The 14138-nt window shown below is 38.6% G+C and overlaps 1 protein-coding gene across 1 annotated transcript in view; it reads left to right on the top strand.

Moving 5' to 3' along the window:
- Nucleotides 1–4: 4 nt before the first annotated feature.
- Nucleotides 5–14138, top strand: part of WNK1 (WNK lysine deficient protein kinase 1) — a gene marked incomplete at its 5' end in the record, with an annotated part of 110683 nt that continues 96549 nt past the window's right edge. Inside the window, one exon of the mRNA XM_026070333.1 lies at nt 5–313. Within this exon, the coding sequence (XP_025926118.1) occupies nt 5–313 (309 nt within the window). The remainder of the gene's footprint in view (nt 314–14138) is intronic.

The following is a 14138-nucleotide window of genomic DNA, read 5'->3' as shown; positions in this document are numbered from 1 at the left end:
CGGGGGACGGGCTGCTCAGGAGCCCCCTGCCGCCAAGGACGCCGCCCCGCTGCTGCCCAAAGAGGAGGAGGAGGAGGCCGCCGCGCTGCCCCCCACCAGCACCGCTGGCAGCGCGTCAGCTGCCAGCCGGGAGTTTGAGGAGCGGCGGACGCAGCAGGAAGACATCGAAGAGCTCGAGACCAAGGCGGTGGGCATCTCCCCCGACGGTCGCTTCCTGAAGTTTGACATCGAGATCGGTAGAGGCTCCTTCAAAACTGTCTATAAAGGACTGGATACAGAGACCACTGTGGAAGTCGCCTGGTGYGAGCTACAGGTAAATAATAATAATAATAGTAATAAAAAATTACCAGGGCACAGTCACTCTCCCAGATGTGAGGCTGCCTGCTTGAAGAAGCTAAAATCCGTTGATCCAAAGTCAGCTTTATTCAGAGAGGGGACTGCAGACCTCCCTGGGCCACTCCTTTGGAAGGAAGGTGCAACCTTTCCTTGGAGTCTCTTTGCCTGTTAATTCTTTTAAAGACTCTGCTCTCTGAAGAAAATTTTTAGCCTTTTGTCCTCAGAATTTGTACTAAGACTCTTTCTTACAGCATCTTACATTTTGGAGGGTTGTAAAAATACTTGTACGAGGCTTCAGGGAGGCTAAGAGAAAATGTGCCCATTGCCATGTAAGCGAATGTCAATTTGAGGTAAACTTCACTTTTCAAAGAATGTGTTTAAGCGCTTTTTTTTTTTTTTTAAGAAAAATATTAAAATGTAAATTTCACAGGCATTTACTATATTTATGGCAGTAGACTGTTGTAGGAGGTAACCTTAAAATATACACATAGTCATGTAGTGTGTCATGTTGCTTAGTTTTGCAAATTTATTTTTTTCATTCTAAGTTCTAGGGTTCTCACTTGGTACAGGCACTAGGAAAAGAGTAATTGTGTCCTTTCTGAAGCTGTAAAAAGCTGAAGTTCAACTTTTCCAAATGGTTGGTGTATTAAACTGGAATAAGATAACTCTTCTAGTAAGTTTCTAGCCTCAGCAGAGCCAGAGTTTAGTAAAGTCCTGGTCTAATGATGACAAGAACACCCTTAGTTCCACGTGAGTCAGAGCTTGTATAACTGAGAGGCAGGTTGCTGTGCAACAAGCTTAAAAGAAGTGGGAAGAGCATGGAGTACCAGTAACAAATACCTGGCGCACAGGTTTGCTTTCAAAGCCTTAGTGTTAAAAGGATAGTGCTTGCTTTTTAGAGTTGGGTTTCAATGCAGTTCTAGAGAGGGGTTCAATAGTACAGGTTTATTATTGGGTGTGTTCACATCCAATTTAGTGTAGACAAAAGAAGATCATTAGATAAAAATCCCAGAAATTTCTGAGAGGGATCTAAGCAGTTAGTTGCTCACAAATGAATGATTGCAGTAATATATCAAAACTTTCTTCCCCCGCCAAAAGTTATTTTTTAGCAATTCCTGTCAAACTGAGAGAAGTTATTAAGAGATCTCTCAATTTGTATTCATACTTGCTTTTGGATGGTTGCTCAAGCTTCCTGCCAGTGTCTTGGTTAGTTGTATTATTGCCATTATGCCACACTTACTGATCGTGATACTAAACTTCCAGTTTACTTTGTGACCCTTAAGCATGCCCCCTTCCTCCATGCAAGCTATGTAATTGCTGTGGTCTTCTTCCGGGCGTTACTTCAATAAAAACGTGAAATGATTCAGTGTTGGACTCTGCTTAAGCACTTGCAGTCTGTACTGAGAGGAGATGAATAATCCACCAAAATGATATGACTCTTACTTGAAATTTTAGTCTCTGCAATTATACAGTTCCTTGACTTTTAACCCCTGAAATCTGTTTTAATCTTTATGCTGTATTTGCTGATCAGAAACCAATGTCAACTTGGAATCAGTCACTTCCCACTAACGTTACCTCTGAAATGTCATAACCATCTTCAATACCATGTGAACAAATTGTTTAAAGAAGCACCTTCTTTGAAGTAACTTAATAAAGAAGCATATTTATAAAGAGCACATTGCTGAGCTTTCAGATGATTAAAAAATTCCATAAGTAGTATTTAAAAATGACAATGAGACTGCAAAAAGCATGAATGAAAATATTCGCAAGGGGGAAATGGCTGATGTTTTGCTTGGAGGTTAGCGGTGTTGCGGGAGTGTATTGTGCTTTAAATTACTGTGACGACTGCAGTTTTTCTGTCATAAGGAGACTGCAAACAAAATGACAATTTTGAGACATGAATATGAACTTTATAGCTGTTAAAGTATTTGCTAAAGCAGCTAGACTCTAGTTAGTAGGATATTTTAAGATTAAATCCTGTTTTATTTTTTGCTTCTAGTAATAGAAGGAGGAACTTGATGGTTGTTGGTGTGATAGGTACATCTTCCTCTTTCTCTAGGAAACTGGTAACTGTTGACAGGTTGGTGAAATTCCTTGTACTTGATTTGTAACAAAATATAATCTGGATTCACCAAGACAGACTAACTTAGGTGTCATACTGTCTTTCCAGAATGCCATGACTTGAGGATTGGTGAACCTTCAAAGCGTGCTTATTTTCCAAAGAAAGTGTGAATGACTTTCTTCCATGCCATATTACACCTACCATAACTCATTCATGCTTACTTTTAATTGCCTTGAGATGCTTTCTTTGGTAATAGAGCAGCTTTTCTAATCTGTAGTTCATGCTAGCAAGTATGAGTGTCCTAGGTGTCCCATCTTTCTGGAGTCTTTTATAGTGCAACTGTAGTATTGCCAGAATAAGGCTGCTTAGCATGGTTGCAAGGCGCATAACCAAATGGGAAAGAAAAATTCACACTTCAGAATCCTTGGAGGTGTGCTCTTCTAAGGCTTTTCTAGCATACCTTAAATGCTTCAGTTTCTTTAAGATCTCCGCTGTTTAGAAGGAAATAAGAAGCTAGCTTCTTTCAGTTCACTTAAACGACAGTGTTTGACTATCAGAAGAAACTCTGTAGTAGGAGTCTTGTTGATCGAGGAGTTTACGTCCTGCACAGGAGAGTCTGTAATGGATTCTGGCCGAATGACTTTTTAACCATGGATAGTGCAACTATACCTAATTCTTATGTACATGCTGCTCAGAGATAAAGGTTAAAATCAAGGAGTTGGGGTGCTTAAGTCTTGCTTATCAAATACAATTTGGCTTCCCAGATTGCTGGGGATACTCTGGAGGATATTGCCCCATATCCTTAAGAAGGTTCTTGAACTGCATTTTAATGGCCCTTGTGCTTGGTGTCCTGCATTGTGGAGCAAACTGAAGGAGAACAAGCTGAAATTCTGTGTGTGGTTTAATGGCATTCTTAATATCTCTGTAAGGGAGGTCCTGGGCAAGACTCTAATTTTTCTTTACTTATTTGAGGAAGATGTCAGGACTTGATTTGAAGGAATCAGGTATTTCAAGGTTGCTGGTAGATGTGCAATGAAATCCTAATGAAGGCAAGGCTGATAGACTATCCTAGTTTAATTTGTGGCCTAGCTATACTAGCAAATTGTAGATGAACTAGTTTAAATACTGGATGCTAAATACTGGATGCAAGTATTTAAATTTGAAATAGCTGYCCTGCCATAAGCATAGTGGAGCTGTGAAGAGCTGAGCAGCAACTACTTAGGGCCAGTGCTCAGCTTCAGTTACTTCAGGGAAATGGCTAGTGTAGTCTTAGCTTTCAAATACTTTTATTCTCAATGTATATACTCATTTCAGCTCTAGTTATTCTGAGTCAAGTGTGCCTCCTACTGTTGTCATTAGCTCATCTCATAAATTTAGTGTAGTAGTAGTTAGGGTTACTGCTTTAATGAGATTTAAGTATGCAGAAGTTGGCAAAAACACCTTGTGCCACTGTTTTCCCTTTTAATTGAAAATATCCCTTTCCATACAATCATGTTACTTTGCGGTCTTTTTAAATTACATTCCTGATCTGTAAGTCTTGTCACCTGTCTGTACAGTTCAGGTAACATTGTGGCTAAAATGTGATAGCTGTTCCTTTTGCATTAAATTTAACTATGCTTAGTAATACTTTTGTGTTAAAGGAAGTACACGTCACATAATTAACTGTAAAAAGCCCAATTGGAGGGGTCATGTGTCATCTGCTAAGTCCCTGTTTCATTTTGAGTTAGTTTTAAATTAAGACTATCACTTCAGCTCTGGTTTTTAGAGTAATACAGGCTGGTGCAGTTCCTTGCTGGACTGCCTAACTGTGTGCATAAAACTATTGCTTTGGGTTCTGTCATTCAAATCAGTAGTTCTTCAGATATAAAAGCAAGCTTGATGTTGTGGAAGGAAAACTGAAATCTTTGAACTCTGTATTTGTCAGGGATTTGAAGATGTCTCTTTCATTTGTATAGAATCTTCTCTTATAGGAAACACAATTTAGAAACTGTCACTAAGAAGTTCTTTAGTTGAAGACAAGATTGCTGGTAAACTATGTGCTGGAGAGCTTCCACACTTGTCTGGAAATGCGCTATATCACTTCTGTACTTTGTATTTCTTTGGCGGAAAAGGTAGGTTAGTCAGTCAGCAGTTAAAATTCATGAATGCATCTTCCTGCTAATACGTCATTTTGCCATTCTTACACTGGCATCAGTGCAGCATTAGTCAGGTTATTGTGCTGAAGCCTGAACTACTGAAGGGGAGCAGGAGGCTGAATGCTGTCCCTGAGCAAGGCACAAAGGCACAGCTTCTCAACATAAGAATGAGCTCCAGAAGTGAGGGTGGTGCAAGAGTATGTTTTACTAATTACCACCATATGAAGGGAAGCTGAATGTGAGTTTGATTACCTTTAGTTATAGGTCTTTTAGGTGATGAATTGGTCTAGGTTATAGAAGTGCAATTCTGATGTAGACTGTAAACTAAATTATAGACCAAGTGTAGTACGCAAGATGCTCCAAATTACCAGTGGATTTTCTTTGCATAGGCAGCAACTATGGAAAAACAGTGAAGAACAGACACGATATCATACCTTTGTGCGAACCATGAGATTCTCTAGTGCAGTCTGGTAGAAATGATAATGCAGCTGATTCTCACTTTTTATGACAGGAAGTAGTGAGGTGCTAAATAATATTTCCATATGTCAGAATTACTCTGGCTGTAACAATGTATAAAAGGTGACTTCTTAAAACTCAAAGTATAATACAGGAAGATGTTTACATATGAGGTATATTTTATCTTTTAGTGATATTTCAAAGTAAACTATATCTATCTTGTCTCTTAGAGTTAAAGCTATACTTAATATTGAGATTTAGGTCAGCAGACAACATTGGAATGTAGTTTTTATACTCCAGAGTATAGACTGCTGCAGGCTCACCGTAGTAAATATCAGCCTATGAAAGTCAAAGTATAATTCCTAAAAATCTCTTTGCTTTCTGGACTGAATTGGGAATGCTTCAGAAGCTGCATGTCCAAGCCTGACAACCAAAAAAGGTCTTGTATCACATAACTGTGGCATCCTGTAGTGTTTTTTTTTTTTTTTTTTCAAGCTTGTTGCACATTGCTCACTGAGGCTTGATTGCAGAGATACTAGCTCTGATGCATGATCTTATAGCTGCATTAAAACAAAACGGAAAACCAAATCAAAACCTTTATGCAGTGAGAGGAAGTTGAGCAGTGTGGACCTGGAATTCATCTGTTAACTTGCTACTGGAAAAAGATTATGTTCTGCTGGTTCTGGAGGGATAGTCAACATCCTGAAATAAACATACCTTCTTTGAAAGCTGTAACTATGTTTTAAATGTAAATGTACTTTTTATATACTTTATAAAACTTACTGAAATGAATCAAACTCAAATCTAATCCATTATGGTGATTCCCATGCCTACTTAGTGTCCTGCACTTCAGATCTGCAAATAAAATACTCTAATAGTCTGTTAGCATAACTATATCTGATTATAACCATTGTAATGGAGGCAATACACATCTAGTTCACTACTTCTTCAGGATCAGATGCATAATTGTCACAAATGCAGATTAATAAAGGGGCTATATGCAAAAATTCCTGTGAACTTCATTCTGTCCCTGTTAGCTCTTTTTCTGCTCTCCGCTCTACAAATTCCAAATTACTGAAAGCAAAAAATTGTAAAACCATAGATGTATAGTCTGTTTATAACACTTCCAGGTTACACCAGATTTCCAAGGGCCTTCAAGTGTGTGCAGATAGGGAGCTTGAAATTTTGGGGAGTTAAGTGTAAGTTTATTCTCTACAGCTTTTCCAGGTGGTAGGGCAGAACAAGTTACTGGTACTTAGTGGCTTTAGATCTCTGATTGTGAAAACTCCTCTTCTGGCTAAAGAATAAATAACAGCCATGTTCCTGAGTGTTTGTGCTGTAATTGATGCAACTGACAACTTGATAAGTGGCATGGGAAAGGAGCCAGTCTAATTACCTGCAGAAGTATAAACAGTGATCAGACTTGCTCAGATTTTACAAAGGTGACCCTGAAAGAGAGAAGGGAGTTTGAAAGTACATTCTGGAGCTGCAGCTGTTACGAGACCTCTACTTAGGAAACTAACCTTACCTCAAAGGGATATCACTTTTGGGTATGGCTGTGGTTCAATTTATAAGAATATAAGAAACTTTGCATTATATATGAGTATTTATATGAATATAAGAAACACTACATTTTCAGGAAGTATTTAGGGAAGTAAATATATTCCTATTTGTCAGTTCAGGTGGGCTGGAGAAAGCTACAGAATTAAAATAAATTCTTCTCTTAAGTGAGACTTGTTTTGGACTGCTGTGGTATAAAATAAAAATTCTTAACTCCATAACTAAACTTTTGAAGGCTAAAGGAAAAATATTAGGACCATAATCTTTCCTTAAAAGAAAAAGAAGCTGATAAGGCTCCTTGGAGACATCCTGTGTATTGTCCTTCAAGAGCTGTCTAGCAGAGTAATAAATAAAACAAGCAGTGATAGATCTTTGGTACTGTCTCCATGGATGCAGTGCATGGTGCAGTGTGGATTTGGCTAGTAGCTTCCCTCAGGGCCGCATTTCCTTTTGGTTTGGTTTTCATTTCCGTAGCTTATTAAACAGTGCAGCTCCAACTGTCACCCATGTTCTACATACTGGATGTGGCAAAATCTGTACTAAGCAATGGCTGCCTTGATGTTTCCTGTCATGCATGTCTTCAGAAACTTTCACTTCCTATAAAGATTGGCAACCCTCTTCCCCCTCTGCTCTCCCCTCCCCCCCCCTTAGGATCACTAAATGGTTCTCCCCAAATCATGACTGAGTTAAAATAAAAGTTGAGTATTTTTCCATTTCAGTGTCTAGGTTCATATTTTCAAGCTCATTTTAGTCTTGAGGGCTATAAACTTCTGAAAAATGGAAATGCAGATATAAAGGCCATAATATTTGGGCTTTAAGAAAAATTCTAAATGTCATGCAAGTTGACAGTTGGGCTTAAGACTTTCTCTTGGCAGAGCATGTGTTTTTTTAATAGCAGATAGTACCAAGTTCCCATTCTTGACTCTTAAACTTTGGTAATAACTTCATGGTTTTACCTTTATCATGCTGTGTGTGTATACCATGTCTGGAAGAACAATCTTCCTATGTACATAATACACAAATTCCTGTTTTAATTAGCAGAATTTGTAGTGCTGTTTGCAAAACAATTTCTTGGAGTAGTTGAAGGTTTTTATCTAACCTGAGGCATCGGCAGTTCTTTTCAAATACACTGTTAAAGTTCTTGTTCTAACAAATGAGACTCAACTTCTTATTTGGCATCATAAGTATTTTTATGGGAGCTGCTCACAGTCCTCATGACTTTCTGCTCTAGCAGCTTTTGAGGCTGGTTTAGGCTGTCCACTGATCCTTAAACAGTGTTTGAATGTCTCTAGTGAAGATATTACCAATATCCTTATTCCATTCTTATATCAAACCTCCTCAGCATAATTAAAAAATCTCATGCCAGCAGTTATTAACATAAGTGTTTGGTTGCCCTCAAGATATGGCTTGGGAGAGTCAGGGGAGGTGACCAGAATTGAATCTGTAGCTCACAGAAAGGGAGCTTGCTCTGTTCTTGTCTAATGGGCACAACCTACAGGCCCCTCCTTAACTCCATACTGTAAAGGATAAGCTTTGTGTTAATAACATTCTATGCTATGTGATGCTATCCTCTTAACTTAAGAGGAGATCCTTGCAACAAGATGATCACAGATGCTGCTAAGTCTTCTTTTCTTCTAATAAACCAGAGTAGAATAGCTTGGATGGGATACAGTAACTGGAAGAATCCAGATTCAGGCTTGGGAACTTCCTTCCAATTTTCATTTTCACCTGGTGATGACAGGTGTGTTGTGCATATCCAAATTATTCTAAGGCACTTCAGTATTTGCCTGGGTAATTCCTAGCTGTACTATGTGTTACTTTGCTTGGATCACATGCTGCTTAACATCATCTTAGTTCATTCTTCAGTGAAAAAAATTGCAGCCCACTAAAAATAGATTTGTGTTGGTGTTTTTTGTCTTTCAGAAGCTATATAAATATGAATGTCTGCCTAAAGCAATAAGGACTTTTTACAAGGACAGCACATTCTGCAATGCTTGAGGAGAAAATAAACTTACCAAGTTTGGATTTATAATTCTATCTCTAAGCTGAATCTTCAGAATTGCTACCTATATACACATTCATAATTTAGAAATCCTACAAAAATTATATTTGTACTTGACGGACATCTGGCTTGTAGCTAAAATATCTATGAGCAGTTCAGTGATGTGACAATGACACTGGAACTAATGTTTTGCCCAGTGCTGCGTGTTTTAACATAGGGGATGCCATTTCTGAGTGTWCTTAACATGCCCAAGAACCTATGATACTGAAATCATCTAATCCATCTATTGGCAATAATCTGGGCAGCAGTGCCATGAAGTAACTGCTCTCAGGATGAGATCACTATGGTGTTTTTTATGTCTTCTCATTTCATAAGTTGTTAGCAGGACTCCATCTTGCATGTTATGAGCAAGACTGAAATGAAGAGGAAGCTTTGGCAACTCGGCTAGCTTGTGATGTGGATGCTGTGTTTGAGCCACAGTCCAGGACAGTGAGGGTCTTATCGCTTCCGTCAATAAACAATCATCAGTAGAAACTTTTGATAGGTATCCACTGAACTGCTATTTTTCTGCTTTAGGACAGCAGATGGAATGGGAAAAAGTTCCGTTACCCTCCTTATGTGAGGGAGAAGCCTTCTAGCTTCTGTCTAGCTGTACTATGTCATCTTTTTCACCTGTGTAGCTTCAGCCATTCCTAACTTCATTGCATCAGTAGATGAAGATAGTGGGTTCTGATAACAGATTTGGGGTTAACAAAAGAAGCAAGCAAATGGAAAAACTCACCTAGGTGATTGAGAGTTTACTGCCACCATTTAGAAGGATATCAAATGCAGTCAAACCTACTTTGCATCAGTAAAAAGAATAGGAATACCGATCTCCATGTAATTGGAATAAATCTGAAACATCTATATAAGGATGCTAATCAGATGGTACAAAACTAATACTGACAATTAAGTTCATTTTTATGTGGTTTTGGCCAGTTAGTATTGTCTCAGGATGATGTAAGTCTATCCAATTGGTGGTGTTTCACTGTTTTTTTGCTGGACACTTTCTTCTCTTAAAGTAACCATGTGTAACCATTGTTTCTGCTTTGCTGACTGTTGCTGGCAAGTTTGTGACCCCAGTATGAATGTATTTTGACTGCTGTGAAAAGAGCTTCTATCCTGGCAAAGACTAATGACATACAAACAATAACCCACAAATATTGCTATTAAAAGCTTCAGCCATCCAGGCTGATTATCTTAAGGATCTGTAAATCTGTGCATGCTTATGTAATACGCATCTGTTAATGGCATTTTCTGAACTGTTAGCAGGTTTTGGTTAAATGTTACAAAATGTTAGAACATCTCTTCAAATCTGCTTCCTGTAAGTGAGGCTTTTATTCTTAAGGATATCTCTTAACATGCAGCTATTCTTGGTTTGCCTCTTCCTTTATTCAGCTGCTTACAGTATATCTTCATTTGGGAAATAAAGATTGTGTTTGTATATAAAATGCAAGATGCTAACTTGATGTGCTTTGTTTTACTATAACTGATTTGGACTTGGAGACTTTGAGGCTTCCCTAGAGAGAAATTATGACAAGTGAGGCTAAACTTGAATTAGAGTTGTTGAGAAGCAGTCCATTCAGGTATCCCACAGTGAGAAATCTTGACTAAAAAGAATTTGAGTGGTGTGGGGGTTTTTTTGTTTTGTTTTTTTGGGTTTTTCTTTTAGTATCGCCCTCTTTGGGTATAGACCAATAGAGAACAACAGTATATAGAATGGCCTTTGAGGGCTTTATTAGCACTTATCCTGTTTTGGGGCTTAGTGAGTTGTTAGGTTTGCCAGGAACAGTGTGCTAAAAATTGAGAAACTGCAGAAATGTCTGATACAACAGTAAGACTTTTTAAGTTCACTTTTAGAATGTTTCTTTTGTGGTTTTCACTACTTCCTTTGCATGCAGCTTGACATTTTGGTTTGCAGAGAAGCAACTGAAAAACTGAATGCATTTCAGGTTGTCTGCATCTGGGGGAAAAAAATTACACATGGCACTTGAATTTTAATATCTTGCCTCTTGATGGCAACTTTGAGCTGATTCAGGTGATGGTATGGTTATTTTGCTGTTCTCATTGCACAAGCCCTAATGTATCTGAGAGGTTCAGCATTACCCTCAGGAGTCACAAAGTACAGTGAAGAGGTCCTGAGTTGCTGCTGAAGTGCTAAATGCCCTGGATTGCTGCTGAAGTCTTAAGTGCCCTAGTACATTAATAGATTGTTAAGATTTGTCTATAAATAATTGTCTTTAGTCAAGTAATCCCCCAGCAAAAAGCATCTCTGTTTCTCTTACGTGCACCCTTTGGTTTTGTAGACTACCTGCTTGAATGTTCAGTGGTCTTCAGTGGTAGTGGCAACTAAGAAAGTCTTGAGAATCCCAAGGAGGAGGAGCAGGGAATTTTGGCGTCTCAAACTGCAGTGGTCATCTTGTGCTTGCAGAAAGTGAAAAGGTCCTAGGGAATGCTGGTTTGAGTTGCACTTGTGCTGGAGGTGAATTTCACGTGCAGAACAAATGCAAGTAGTCAACACCCAAAGCTTTAGGGATTATGTTTTTTCCTGTCTTTGTAGGAGAGTGAATCTTTTCAGTTGCTTTAGATTATAATGCAAATATTTAAGACTCTCCTTATAGCTTATAATTTGTGCCTTCTGTCTGAATATTGGTAACGAAAATGTTAATCTCTTGATTTATTCAGGGGTCAGAATGATCTTCAGGCAATAATGCCTATAAAGCAAAATTTGCTGCACTCAATCTGTGCTAATGTAGATTAATATTATATACTCTTCATTTCCTTTTTTTGCTTTTTTTTAACAGACTAGTGATTTTTCTTATAGTTGGTATCCTCAGAGTTGCCAGGGTATCTGCATGGTTGCATCAAATAGGATACAGCGCTTGTCATGAAAGTGTGTGGGTCTTTTGGGGGAGGGGGCAGGGGGGGCAAGTCAGAGGGGAAGTGCCACAACAGTAGTGTAGCACTAATTTTGGCATGTCAGTGCAACTGAATATGACCTGCTGGAGGTGTAAATGTATATAGTAGCACTTTCTGCAAACAGGAAAAATAGCCAGTTTCTTGTCTATATTTTGGGACTTGGGTTCAAATGTTTTTCTTCCTCCCATCCAGTATGAAAATTTCTCGAATTTGAGAATCCCAGAAAATTATGCAGAATTGATGTCTGATTTATTGATGTTGGAGATGCTTAAATCTTATCGTTGTTGGCTTAAGTGGTTTCTCCTAAAGAGCTTTGAGAGTTGAAGCAGCATTTAAGGTGTGGAGTAGCAACGACTTGATTCTTAGGTTGTATGAATTGTAAAGTTCTAGGACCAYGCAAATTTGCTTCTGAAAATTGCCATTGCTATGAACTGCTCATCCATGAAAGTAGGCTTAATATAATGAAAGTAGTCTTACTATAATGTTTGTGCTGAAGTTTGTGCATTTCATCACTACTTCTTGTCAAAAATATCTCCCTTTGTTTTCTTAATTTAGTAATGCCTCCTTGAATAAGCTACCTAACCTTGGTATGCCTCAGTTTGTAATATATTTTGCAGGCTTGTTGTGGATTAAATATTTATGAAATATGCTGATCATGAATGCACGTATAGAATGGCTTTTCAGACTCTGAGCTATAAAATGGCAGCAGCCAGTGCTGATGAGAGTTGTTGCTATTTGTTGTGGGTGGTTTTTGTTTGTGGATTTTTTTTTTTTTTTTACTATTTTGTCATAGATTATGAAGCTGCACAGCTTGTGTGTAAGGTAAAACTTTGTGATCATAATTTAGATGTTTGAAAGACTTTTTGGAATTGGAAGTCAGTCCCAAAGCAGCATCTGTGGCCTGCTTAGTGGTGAATGACTTGCTGTTCCAGATGGCTTTCTGGGTCTGTTTTCTAATGAGAATTATCAGGTGTATAGATAAGAGCTGCAAAGTGTTAAGATGAATGGCAGTGAGAAAAGCTTTGCATATTCTGCCCCAAGTGTAGAGATGTGAGGAAACTTATAATGCACTAACATTGTAGATGGTTTCTGCATTTGATAGATTTATATTGTGAAATACTGTTATTCCTTTGCAGCTGGGAGAAAACATTCTTGGTTTCTAGACCATGTAAGTGATAAGACTTTGAATTTCAGGTTGCTGATAAAGTGGTTCAAACAGATCAGCAGGAACTCTGTCTTTTTTCAGGTATGAATCCTGTGACAAGTGAAACCAGAGCAATTGGCTCAGGAATGGTGCAGCAAAGAAATGACTTGGTTGTGTGAAGAGAGCATGAGTAGCTTTAGATTAGGAGGGGTGAAAAAAGGAAGTATGTCAGGATCAGCTGTGCTAGAGCAGCTAGTTGTACTTTCAATGTCAGCAAAATAGATCCTAAAATTCCTTTTGTGGTAGTCTCAAAGAGTTCAACATTATTGCCAATCGCTGATTAGCGGACTGAATTGTTTAACTGAAGGTTTGCTTCACTGAAGCTCTTCAGTGCTTTTGGCCTCTGTCAAAAAGCTGTTATGGTGTCTAACATGGCAGCTTATAAGATGGTACTAAATTTCTAAAATACACTTGTGTTCTCTGTGACTTTACTCTCCTACCATATCCAACAGTATATGTTCCTCACCTTCTGATCTTGGTGACTTTTTGCAAGAAACCATGTGGCTTGGGTAGACCTGTAAAATTTGAAAGAACGTGTCTATTCTGTATAAAATCACTGATAATTACTAGATAATGACTCAATTGCTATACATGTTAATTAGGTAGGTGTGGCTGGGTGCCATAAAAAAAGCCCTACAGGCTGTGAAGATAGTGATGCTTTAAGTATATTTTGACAATTGAAAGGGGTATGAAATCTGAGGAAGTTGGCACTGGAATTTAGAATGGAAAAAAGGAATTGGTTGTTAATGTATAGTTGCACTTGCACAATTGCACTTTCCCTTTGACTTCTATCCTTATCTTCTCTGGCAATAATATGTAGGGAAATGGCATCTGGTTTTCTTCCTGTGAGTAAGAATTGGTAACTGTTCCTGCTTCTTACCTGTTCAGGAAATACTCTTATTTTTTTCCCCACCCTCTCCCCAAATAAACAAAGCACTGTGTCAGTCATTGCCCATGTAGCTTTCTTTGCTTTGTTTCCTAATTCTTGGCCTTCCTGAATCTTCATGTGGTCCCTGTGTATGCGATCTGGCAAAAAAGGATTTTTTTTTCCTCTTTGCCCTCCTCTGGGATGGAGTGGATTTTGTGGCTGTGGCGGTGTTCAGACTACCACTTGTAAAAGAATGGTGAGCAGAGTTAAAACCTATATCTAAATTTTGACTCCTGGAGCTGCCTTCTTCCAGACTTAGATTTTTCCATCTGGTAAATCAATCTTATCCATGGAAATGTGCTTATAGTTCTCTTGGGAATTTGCCTTACACCCGTGCCTTCTTCCCTCCCCCTTCTCAGGCCAAATCTCTTTCCAGGAAGGGAAAAAAATCCATGGACTAGATTGAGCTTCAGCTGAATGGGGTGTCTCATTTCAGATGTACTTTCTGCTGCTTCTCAGATGACCAAAACACAAGTGACAGCTGAGTAGCCTGTTTG

This window comes from Apteryx rowi, unplaced genomic scaffold (genome assembly GCF_003343035.1).
Source record: "Apteryx rowi isolate R43461 unplaced genomic scaffold, aptRow1 scaffold_31, whole genome shotgun sequence".
Classification (NCBI taxonomy): domain Eukaryota; kingdom Metazoa; phylum Chordata; class Aves; order Apterygiformes; family Apterygidae; genus Apteryx; species Apteryx rowi.
The sequence above is the reverse complement of the archived record's forward strand: the minus strand, read 5'-3'. Positions and strand labels throughout refer to the sequence as shown.